The following is an 11547-nucleotide window of genomic DNA, read 5'->3' as shown; positions in this document are numbered from 1 at the left end:
TTATAATCTATAATCTATATATAATATATACTATAATCTATAGTCTATATATAATGTATATTATATATACCTCCACATTATATATATATATTTACATATATATTATACGTACCCTTTTTCTTTGTGGGGGGGAGCGGTTTTTGCTATAGGGCGCATGCTCTTGCCAGAAAGAGACAGAAAGAGAAAAAGCGAGAAATCACCCCCCGGGGGGAGATGGCCACATCACAATCCCTCCTCCTCCACTCTCCTCTTGGGATTTTGGGCACGCACGCATATGCGCCCGGCGTGAATTTAAGCCACCTGGTCCGAGACTTGAACCACGGTCAACCGAATGGGAGTCTAGTGACTAGCCATTACACTAACTACTGATCCCTCTCCATATATTTTTTAAACTTAAAAACAATTTATTTAACTTTATTTATTTACTTATTTTAAAATTTGACCAGAGATGGACAGAGAGAGAGAGAGAAGGAAAGTGAGAAAGCAAGCCTCCAGGTCTGGTACTTGAACCGTGGTAAGCCATGTGGGAGTCCAGCTCTCTTAACCACCATGCCACCTGCTGGCCCATGTATCTTTTTTTTTTTTTAAAGAGTTTTTTTGCATACACTTTCCAGAGAGACAGAAAGCAAGAAATCACCCCCCAAGGGGGATGGCTACGCCACAATCCATTCTCCTCCATTGTCCTCTAGGGATTTTGTGCACATATGCACACATGCCTGGTGTTAGTTTTAAGCCGCCAGGTCCAGGACTTGAATTGAGGTCAACTGTGGGAGTCCAGCGACATAACCCTCATACCATCTGCTGGTCCCATGAGATGGATAATATCTTTAAGTATACCGCTTACCCCTCCTGCACAGAAAAGTCACTAAACAAATCTTTTTTCTTTTTCTTTTTTCTTTTTTTGGAGAGGTTTTTGCTATAGGGCGCATGCACTTGCCAGACAGACAGAGACAGACAGAGAGAGAGAAAGCAAGAAATCACCCCCCAGAGGGGATGGCCACGCCGCAATCCCTTCTCCTCCATTCTCCTCTCAGGATCTTGGGCACGCACGCACACGCGCCCGGTGTGAGTTTAAGCCACCGGGTCTGGGACGCGAACTGCGGTCGACTACGTGGGAGTCCAGTGACATAGCCATTACGCTAACTGCTAGTCCCCCACTACACAAATCTTAACCAGAGCAACTGTGGGCTCCCTTGTCTGGCAGAGGCCGGTCCATGGAGGGGCTTAGGCATCTCCCCCTTAGGACCAGCTGGCACCTCTGTACTACCAGTCTCCATCCTATGCTGCTGTCACAGATGTCACTGAGCAAGCTTACAGTTGCCTTCTGGTCAACCTGTTTAGTCTCCCTGTTCTCCCTTTGGCTAAATGGTCATAGCGGGGCCAGCAGTTAGCGTAATGGCTATGTCGCTGGACTCCCATGTAGTCGACCGCGGTTCAAGTCCCGGACCCGGTGGCTTAAACTCACACCGGGCGCGTGTGCCTGCGTGCCCAAGATCCCGAGAGGAGAATGGAGGAGAAGGGATTGTGGCGTGGCCATACCCCCTGGGGGGTGATTTCTCGCTTTCTGTCTCTCTGTCTCTCTCTGTCTGGCGAGCGCACGCGCCCTATAGCAAAAACCTCTCCAAAAATAATAATAATAAAATAAATAAATGGTCATAGCAGTTTGAGTTCTTGTGTATCAGACACTGCCCTGAGCACTTGATGAACCATTGCAGTTCTCAGAGACCGGAGCTCAGTTCCACCTCTGGAGTGCTGCTGGGAATATCTGTGTTATCAGGAATGGTGGGTATATCAGAATCCAAGGACAGGGAGAGAGAAAGAGACAGACAGACATCTTGTAGGAATCCCATGCACAGGTTTTAGGCATAGATTGTTCTGGCTGCCTGGAGAGGCTACTGCTACCATCTTCCTGGTTTACAGCTGAGCCCTGGATCTCGATGGTTAAGCTCTATTAAAAATTCTAGGCATGGGGGACCAGCGGTTGGCGTGGTGGTTGTGTCGCTGGACTCCCATGTGGTCAGCCGTGGTTCGCATCCCGGACCCGATGGCTTAAGACTCATGCCGGGTGCGTGTGTGTTGTGTGCCCAGGGTCCCAGGAGGAGCGTGGAGGAGAAGGTATTACGGCATGGCCGTTCCCCCAGGGGGATGATTTCTCGCTTTCTGTCTCTCTGTCTGTCTGTCTGTCGAGCGTACACGCCCTAGAGCAAAAAAAAAAAAAAAAAATTCTAGACATGGAGAGCCTGCAGGTAGCATGTTGGTTAAGGGTGCTGGACTCCCACAAGGCTGATGGTGGTTTGAGTCCTGGACCTGGCGGCCTGCTTTTTCACTTTCCTTCTCTCTCTGGTCAAAAATAAATAAATAAATAAAGTTAAATAAAATAATTCTTAAAAATAAAAAAAGTTCTGGGCATGGGGCCGGCAGGTAGCGTGGTGGTTAAGGGTGCTGGATTCCCACACCGCTAACCATGTGGTTCAAGTCCTGGACCTGGTGGCTTGCTTTCTAGCTTTCCCTCTCTCTCTCACTCTGTCCCTTTCTGGTCAAATTAAAGTAAGTAAATAAAGTTCAATAAAATATTTTTTTTTTCTTCTTTTTTTTTTTGGAGAGGTTTTTGCTATAGGGGGCGTGCGCTCACCAGAGAGAGACAGAGAGACAGAAAGCGAGAAATCACCCCCCAGGGGCGATGGCCATACCACAGTTCCCTCTCCTCCATTCTCCTCTTGGGACCTTGGGCACGCACGCACACGCGCCCGGCGTGAGTTTTAAGCCACCGGGTCCGGGAAGCAAACTGCGGTCGACTATGTGGATGTCCAGTGACATAGCCATTACGCTAACTGCTGGTTCCCTCAATAAAAGAATTCTTAAAAAAAAAAAATTCTAAGACAGAGGGACACAGCATTCCCATGGGCATGATCACATCACAGTTGAAAAAAAAAAGAATTCTAGGCTCAGGGCCAACAGAGGGCACTGTGGTTATGCTTCAATCCCTTCTCCATTCTTCTCCCAGGATCTTGGGCACATGCACGCAGAGTGAGTTTCAAGCTACCGGGTCTGGGACTTGAACTGCAGTTAACCATGTGGGAGTCCAGTGACGTAAGGCAAAAACCTCTTTAAAAAAAAATAGATTCTAGACTCAGGACCAGTCAGGTGGCATGGTGGTTAAGGTAGCTGGATCCCACGTGGCTGAATGGATAGTTCCAGTCCTGGACCTGGTGGCTTGCAAAATTAGCCAGGTGCATGCGCACACATGCCAAAAATCCCAAGAGAAGAATGGAGAAAGTATTGCTGTGTGGCCATCCCTCATGGGCAAAACTGGAAAAAAAAAAAAAAAAAAGCAGCAGCTGAAACCCACATGATGGCCATGGTTTGAATCTCCAGTCTGGTCAGTTTCAAACACACCAGACACATGTGAATACCCAGGATCCAGCAGTCTGGAGGCGTGGAGTCCTGGAGGCAGGGTATAATGGCATGCCAGATCCCGTGAAAGATGCTCATTTCTCCCCCTCACTCACTCCTTTTCTCTCCCTCTTGTCTCTCCCTCTCACATGATGCAGTCATGATCACGAATAAAGAAAAGAAAAATAAAAAAAACTATCCAAAAAAAAAGGGAACCAGCAGTTAGCGTAATGGCTATGTCGCTGGACTCCCACGTAGTCGACCGCGGTTCGTGTCCCGGACCCGGTGGCTTAAAACTCACGCTGGGTGCGTGTGCGTGCGTGCCCAAGATCCCGAGAGGAGAATGGAGGAGAAGGGATTGCGGCGTGACCACCCCCCCAGGGGGTGATTTCTCGCTTTCTGTCTCTATGTCTCTCTCTGTCTGTCTGGCGAGCGCACGCGCCCTACAGTGAAAATCTCTCCAAAAAAAAAAAAAGAAAAGAAAGAGGGGCTGGCAGGTGGTGTGGTGGTTAAGGGTGTTGAACTCTCATATGGCTGACCACTGTTCAAGTCCCTGACCTGGTGGCTTGCTTTCTCACTTTCCCTCACTCTCTCTCGCTCTTGCTCTCGCTCTTGCTTTTGCTCTCTTTCTGTCCCTCTCTGGTCAAATTGAAATAAATAAATAAATAAATAAATAAATAAAATAATTATTATTTTTTTTGTGTGTGTGCGTGTGTGAAGTTTTTGTTACAGAATGTGTGCGCTCGCCAGAGAGACAGAGAGACAGAAAGGGAGAAGTCATCCCCTCAGGAGGGATGGCCACACCACAATCCCTTCTCCTCCATTCTCCTCTCGGGATCTTGGGCACGCATGCACACATGCCTGGCATGAGTTTAAGCCACCGGGTCTGGGACTCGAACTGTGGTCGACTACATGGGAGCTCAGCAACATAGCCATTATGCTAACTGCTGGTCCCAATAAAATAATTCTTTTAAAAAAGAAAATGTGCCGTAGCCTAGTTGTTAAGAGCTAGAAATCGAATGGCCATCTGTGGTTTGAACCCCAGCCCTGGTGACTTGGAAAAGCATGGTGCTAGTCCCCTATTGTGTTTCCGGGCACCAGGTCCAGGACTTGAACCACACAGTCTGCCATGTGAGATCCAGCTATTGCCTTAACTACATCACAGACTGACCCTCTGGTGTAATTTTTTCTAGCGTCCAGGGCTGGGATTCGAACCATGTTTTTTTTTTTTTTTTTAAATATATAGTTCATTCACTCATCTCATGACAGAGAGCGTGTGAGAAAGACAACCCCAATAGGATCTTATACTGCCATCGACCCCCAGCCTCAGCCAGCCCAGATCAAAGGCACATATATGCGTGCAGAGGGAGGCCCCGGGACGTGAACCTGGTACTGTCCTGTGTGGGTCCAGCATTTCTGAACTTTACATCATCCCTGAACTACCAGCTGGCCCCCTACTTATTGTTTAGTGTTGATCTCTCCCTATTAGACTGAAGCAAGTATGGATAGGATGGGGGTCTTCTCTGGTGCATCTGTAATGCCTACAACAATGGTTGGCACACAGTAGGTGTTCAACTAATATTCTCCTGAAGGAGTTCATGATCTTGTATGATCCAGCCCCTCTGCAGGGCTGTTCCCTGTGGTTGTTCCATTGTTACCCTCCCCCAATTCCTCAGCATTTTTAAACTTTTTAATTTTTTGGAGAGGTTTATGCTATAGGGCATGTGTGCTCGCCAGAAAGACAGAGAGAGACAGAAAGTGAGAAATCACCCCCCAGGGGGGCTGGCCACGCCGCAATCCCTTCTTCTCCATTCTCCTCTTGGGATCTTGGACACGCATGCACACGCGCCTGGCGTGAGTTTAAGCCACCGGGTCCAGGACTCATACCGTGGTCGGCTACATGGGAGTCCAGCGACTTACCCATTACGCTAACTGCTGATCCCCCTCAGCATTTATTTCAGAACCAACACACATAAGTGAGAAATGGAGGGAGAGAATGGGTGGCATGGTGGTTAAGGTACTAGACTCCCACATGGCTGACTGCGGTTCAAGTCCTGAACCTGGTGGCTTGCTTTCTCACTTTCCCTCTCTCTCTTTCTCTCTCTCTGGTAAAAATAAAACATAAATAATAATAACAAATAAAATAAAGCTATCTAAAAAAAAAAAGAGAAGTGAAAGAAATTTGAAAGAGAGAGGAAGGGAGGATGATGAAAGAGAATGAAAGAGATAAAGCCCTCCCCAGGTCTGTGAGCCCAGTGGATTCATACCTCAGGGGATGTGGCTTCAGGATGTTTCTCCAGGGTACTGGGGGGCTTGGGTTCTTCAGTGGGATCCAAGGCTGGGGCTGGGGGCTGGGGGTCAGGGCCAAGGTGGGGTGGTGGTGCCTGGGGACCGGTTGTGACAGGCCCAGGGCTGGGGTCTCGGGGAAGGGGCTCAGTGGCCTGGGGGAGCTCATCCATCCCGAAGATCTGCTCATAATATGTGATGAGGAACTCGATGAGCTGAGTCTGGTGACCGGAGTCCAGCAGGCAGGTGACAGGGCTGGCACCGGCTGCCCCTGGCCCCGGTGGCCGTAGCAGTGTCGGCCCAAAGACAATACCCAAGTTGTTGGCAGACATCTTGTTTTCCTCAAACTGTGCAGCTACCCTGGGAACGGTGTGAGGAGAAAAGTCAAGGCATAGTTTGAGGGGAAAGGCGTCAGGACCTACAGGGCCAGTCTAGACGTGACTGAAGTCACATCCCCGGGAACTGCTTCCGGTCATTGTTTAAGACCACCAACCAGCCCAGAGTTGGGAGTCAGGGGTCAGTACCCAAAGTTAGGAGTCAACGGAGTAACGGTAGAGTTCAGAGACAGGTCAAAGGTCAGAGGTCAGTGTTGGGGATCAGCCACAGAGGTCAGTAATTGCCTATCCAGGAAAGGGAGTCACGTGTCACGGCTCAGGGACCAGTGCACACCTGAACAGATGGGCCACCAGGTGTCGCAAGGTGTTGTAGTTAGAATCTGGCAGCTGCACCAAGAGGGTCTTCAGCGAGCGGATAACCTCAGGACTGGGGCTGGGGGTCCCGGGGTTGTCCCCAGGGTCTGCATGCAGGGTCTTAGCCAGAGAGATGAAGGCGTCGTAGAGGTGGAAAGGGACCACGGGGTCGGTGAGCTGGGGGTGGAATGGGTGGAGGGACACGAGTGTGGGTCAGCCGTGGAGAGTCCTCAGCCTGAGTCCGCCCGGCCCTTCCTTACCCACCCAACTCCCCGAGTTCCCTGAGCACCCACCTCCTGGAGAAACCGCTTGAGAACACTTGAGACATCGTGAGGTGAGTTTCCAGACAGCTCCACCAATGCACGGCCGTTCTCGAAAGCCTGGCACAGCCGTTCCACGCGCACCCGGGAGCCACTGACGCGGTAGATGCCCTGCAGGGCGAGGGAGGGAGAAGGACTCCTGGCTTGTGAGCTGCCTATCAGAGTAAGGCCAGGTCATTTGTGGGTCATTTCTGCCAAGGGTCAAGTCTGTACCTGCACACCCAGGGCACGGTGTTCTATCTCGGCCGTGCACCTGGTCACCACGAAGGGCACCTCCTCCGGGAAGTCTCTGGGTAGCTGCAGGAAGTCGACCCCGAAGAGGGGCGTTCGGGGCGGGAGTCTTCTGTGTCCACAGTTGATGAGTAGAGTCTCGAGGCAGCGCTTGTGGCAGGTCAGAAAGCACTGGGGGAGGGACCAGCAGTTGGCATCATGGCTATGTCGCTGGACTCCCATGTAATCGACCTCGGTTCGAGTCCCGGACCCGGTGGCTTAAAACGCACGCTGGGCACGTGTGCATGTGTGCCCAAGATCCCGAGAGGAGAATGGAGAAGGGATTGTGGTGTGGCCATCCCCCTGGGCGGGGGGTGATTTCTCACTTTCTGTCTCTCTGTCTTTCTGGCAAGCACACATGCACTATAGGAAAAGCCTCTCCAAAAAAAAGAAAAGAAAGCCACTGGGGGAAAGGTTACAGGGCACAGGGTCAGGAAGGTCCTAAGGTTAGGAAGGTCATGGGGAGGGGTTTCTTTGGGGGAAGTGAAAGGCAACAGAGGATCCTCAAGAGGAAACGGAGGCTCATAATAGTACAGGGTGGTTCCCCAGAGGAGGAAGACTGGAGGTCTCATGTCTGAGAAGTCATGGGGGGAGAGTCACAGAGGGCTCTGGGTCATGGGGCCAAGCCACACCTCCTCACACTCCGTCCCGCTGACCATGAAGGCTTCGCACTCGCGGCATTTGGCCGGGCCCCGCAGCCGGCGCAGCCGGTGGGTCTGAGCTGCCCTGGACAGCGTCCACTTCCTGAAAGGACTGCCCAGTCCGTTCTCTAACCCGTCTCCCAAGTCTGCAGAAAAAGAGGGTCAGGGGTGCCGAGTCCACCTCCCACCCCACCCCGCCCCAGCCGCTCCTGGCCTCACCAGGGTCTCGCTCCTCCAAGTCATCCGAAGACTCAGTGCCTGTAGAGGAGACCTTGACCAGTCGCCGTGTGCCAGAGCCTGGGGGATCACAGAAGTTGGGAGGGCGGGAAGTCACAGGGGTCATGGGGAGATTCAGGGGCTAAGGACACAATCCTGGATTTCAAGGCTCCCAGGAGGACCCACAGAGGTCCTTGGGGACTCAGGGGATCCCAGATCAGGATGGGGGTCAGAGGTTAAGGTGTGGAGAGCAGTCAGTACTCTGAGAGGTGGTTCAGGATCAAAAGGATGGGTCAGGGGACCAGCAGTTAGCATAATGGCTATGTTGCTGGACTCCCGTGTAGCCGACCGCGGTTCGAGTCCCGGATCCTGCGGCGTAAACTCACGTCATGCGCGTGTAAGTGCATGCCCAAGATCCCGAGAGGAAAATGGAGGAGAAGGGATTGAGGCATGGCTATCCCCCCTGGGGGATGATTTCTCGCTTTTTGTCTCTCTGTCTCTTTTTGCACATGCCCTGTAGCAAAATCTCTCCCCCCCAAAATAAAGAATGGGCCAGAGGTTTAGAAAACGGGTCGGAGGGTGAAGGTAGGTCAGAGATCAAAGGGCAAGTCAGAGACAGAGTCAGAGCTTGGTCAGGGACTGGAGGATGGTCCAAGGTGGGGAGTGGATCGGGACCAGGTCTTATTTCCTACCTGGGCTGGAAGTGGGAGAGTCCAGGGAGCGGGACTCGCTACCGCCACCTACGCTGTCCACGTCACTGCCTGGAGTGGGGCCTGGAGTCCCTAGGTGGGGACAGATCAGTGAGGACAGCTCTGGCCCCGGCCCCAGCCCCATTCCCACCCTGTCTTCATGGTACTCACCCTGCCAGCCTGGGCCTGAGTCCTCCCAAGGGCCTGGTTCAGTTGAACTCTCCTCCAGCCGAGGAGGCAATGGCCCTGAAAGCTTCTTTCTCAGAGGTATGTCCAGAGGGGAGCTGAGAGGACAGAGATCTGAGGGCTCCATCCCCAGGAAACTGGCCTGGGGTGACAGCATGCCGGGATCACCCCTAGGGCCCAACTCCTAGTATTTGGGTCTGCAACCCCCAAAACTGAAGAGCATCAAAGCCCCTTGAGGGCCTTAGCTCCATAGTTCTGACTCTTTCTGGACTGGGACAACCCCTAATTCCCTCCAAAAACAGAAACAAGGGACTAGCGAGGGGACCAGCAGTTAGCATAATGGCTACATCACTGGACTCCCATGTAGTCGACCGCGGTTCAAGTCCGGACCTGGTGGCTTAAACTCACGCCGGGCGCGTGTGCGTGCATGCCCAAGATCCCGAGAGGAGAATGGAGAAGGGATTGCGGTGTGACCATCCCCCCTGGGGGATGATTTCTCGCTTTCTGTCTCTTTGTTTCTCTCTGTCTGTCTGGCGAGCGCATGCACCCTATAGCAAAAACCTCTCAAAAAAAAAAAACAAAAACAAAAACAAAAAACAAGGGACAGTTGGATCATGTAATAGTTACATTGCTGGACTCCCATGTAGTTGACTGCAGTTTGAGTCCTGGACCCGGTGGCTTAAACTCATGCCGGGCGTGTGTGTGTATGTGCCCAAAGTCCCAAGAGGGGAATGGGAGAAGAGGGACTGCACCATGGCCATCCCCCACAGGGGTGATTTATCACTTTCTGTCTCTCTGTCTTTCCGACAAGCACACTCACCCTATAGCAAAAATCTCTCAGGACCAGCAGACGGTGTAATGATTACGTCACTGGACTCCCACATAGTCGACTGTGGTTCGAGTCCCAGACCCGACAGTTTAAAACTCATGCCCTGCACATGTGCATGTGTGCCCAAAATCCCAAGAGGAAATTAGAGAAGGGATTGCGTCGTGGCCATCCCCCCTAGGGGGTGATTTCTCACTTTCTGTTTCTCTGTCTCTGTCTTTCCAGCAAGTGCATGTGCCCTATGGTAAAAAATTCAAAAAAAAAAAAAAACCACCCAAATCCAAAAAACAGCAGCCAGCAGATGGCACGGTGGTTAAGGCGCTGGACACTCCCACATGGTCAACCACGGTTTGAGTCCTGGATCTGGTGGCTTGCTTTCTCACTTTCTCGCTTTCTGTCTTTTTCTGGTCAAATTAAAATGAACAAATGAATGAATGAATGAATAAAATAAAATAATTATTTTAAAACACAACACAAAACAAAAAACTCTACAAAAACCAAAACCCAAACCCCAAACCCTGAGACCTCCGAGTACTAAGGGCTACCAAGTTCTCTGACCTCATATACCCAGCCCCATGGTGCCAACAGCCTGGCTCTGCGACTCGCAGGACCTCATACCCTGCCCTTCTTCTGGGGCCTACCTGTGAGTGGCTGCACATTCCTGGAAGGAGAACGCCGGAGGTGGAGGAGGTGGGGCCTCGGGCTGGACCGCTCGCACGAACTCCTGGTAGCGCTGGCCTGGCTCAAAGGGTGCACAGCACTCGGCCAGGGCAGCAAACGCCCGAGGGCCACGCTCTGCCTGCGCCCCCCGCAGCCTGAACAGGCCCAGGGTCACCTGTGGGGCGGAGTCAGCGCATCATTAGGGCGGGGCCTGGAAGTCTGGGAGGCGGAGCTAGATATGGGGCGGGACCTGATCAGCCATGGCTTGGAGGCGGGGCGCGCCATGGGCGAACGGTTTAGTGACTGTGGCGGTCCAGAGTCAGGGTGTGATCAGAGCTGGGGCGCAGTCCATCCCAGGGGGGTAGGACTTCATGGGGGTGAGGCCAAGGCTGAGGCAGGGTCGGAGGGAGGGAACTGGTTGTCTAGGCAGATAGGGTGAGTCTTGGTACCCCCAGGACCTGCTTAGGGGCCTGTGGGCGGGGCGGGGAAGGGGGTTCTCAGCTGGATCCCAAACCAGGTCAGTGGGGAAGGGCCTCACCCGCCGGAGCACTTCGTCCCCCTGCAACACCAGCTTGCGCACGTGTGACACTATCCGCTGCTTGGCAGTCTCCAGGTCCTGCTGGCGTGCGTTGGCCTCTCGGACGCAGGCCTGATACAGCGCCTCGGCCTCCTGCGCCTGGGGAAACCGAGGCCGGAGGCCATATGAGCGCGAGAGAGCAGGACAAGGGGGCGCTGTAGCCCCGGGGGTGGGGTAGGGGTGGGTAAGGGACTGCGTCTCCCACCTTGGCCTGGGCTTCCTCTCGCGAGCGCCTCCGCTTCTCCTGCTGTTTGCTGGCTGCTGGGGAGGCCTGGGGTGCTGGGTCCTCCGGGGAGCCCTGGGAGCGCGCCCGCAGGTCCTCGCTGCGTTGCACGTACTGGACCTGGGCCCGCCGCAGCGCTTGCACTGCCTCGTTCTAGGGGGCGTGGGCACAGATGGTCAGGGTCCCAATCTCTCCTCCCTGAACCCACTCCCTCATCTGGACCTCACCATTCGCTTCTGCTCCTTCATCCATTGCTCTTTGAATTCTTTTCGCCACTTTTCAATCTCAGTCCGCTTGGCAGCCAGGGGCTGGGTGAGGAAGGGGATAGGGATGAGGTGGCTGCCTCGGAGCCACTCACTGGGCCCTCCATTCTCTGCGCCCATGTGCCTTTCCTCCACTGGACTGTTTTCTTCCTTCATTCCTTCTTTTATTTATTTATTTATTTATTTATTTATTTATTTATTTATTTAGAGGTTTTTGCCATAGGGCGTGTGCACCAGACAGACAGAGACAGAGAGACAGAAAGCGAGAAATCACCCCCTGGGGGTATGGCCACACTGCAACCCCTTCT

At 52.7% G+C, this 11547-nt stretch overlaps 2 protein-coding genes across 3 annotated transcripts in view; both read right to left on the bottom strand.

Moving 5' to 3' along the window:
* Positions 1-5678, bottom strand: part of LPAR2 (lysophosphatidic acid receptor 2) — a 13507-nt gene extending 7829 nt beyond the window's left edge. The window contains exon 1 of the mRNA XM_006147086.3: positions 5661-5678. The gene's annotated coding sequence lies outside the window, so the exon portion shown is untranslated. The remainder of the gene's footprint in view (positions 1-5660) is intronic.
* Positions 1-11547, bottom strand: part of GMIP (GEM interacting protein) — a 19558-nt gene that overhangs the window by 1230 nt on the left and 6781 nt on the right. The window contains exons 8-19 of one of the 2 annotated variants that reach the window (XM_014587305.2): positions 11204-11284; positions 10959-11129; positions 10715-10852; positions 10158-10351; positions 8676-8788; positions 8508-8597; positions 7819-7896; positions 7591-7745; positions 6902-7090; positions 6662-6799; positions 6349-6545; positions 5661-6039 (exon numbers count right to left, since the gene is read on the bottom strand). In XM_014587305.2, the coding sequence (XP_014442791.1) occupies positions 5661-6039; positions 6349-6545; positions 6662-6799; positions 6902-7090; positions 7591-7745; positions 7819-7896; positions 8508-8597; positions 8676-8788; positions 10158-10351; positions 10715-10852; positions 10959-11129; positions 11204-11284 (1923 nt within the window). Of the gene's footprint in view, positions 1-5660; positions 6040-6348; positions 6546-6661; positions 6800-6901; positions 7091-7590; positions 7746-7818; positions 7897-8507; positions 8598-8675; positions 8789-10157; positions 10352-10714; positions 10853-10958; positions 11130-11203; positions 11285-11547 lie in introns of those variants that run through there. The other variant, XM_014587306.2, reaches the window with a different exon arrangement.

The sequence above is a fragment of the Tupaia chinensis genome, unplaced genomic scaffold (assembly GCF_000334495.1).
Source record: "Tupaia chinensis unplaced genomic scaffold, TupChi_1.0 Scaffold000201_1, whole genome shotgun sequence".
NCBI lineage: Eukaryota > Metazoa > Chordata > Mammalia > Scandentia > Tupaiidae > Tupaia > Tupaia belangeri.
The sequence above is the reverse complement of the archived record's forward strand: the minus strand, read 5'-3'. Positions and strand labels throughout refer to the sequence as shown.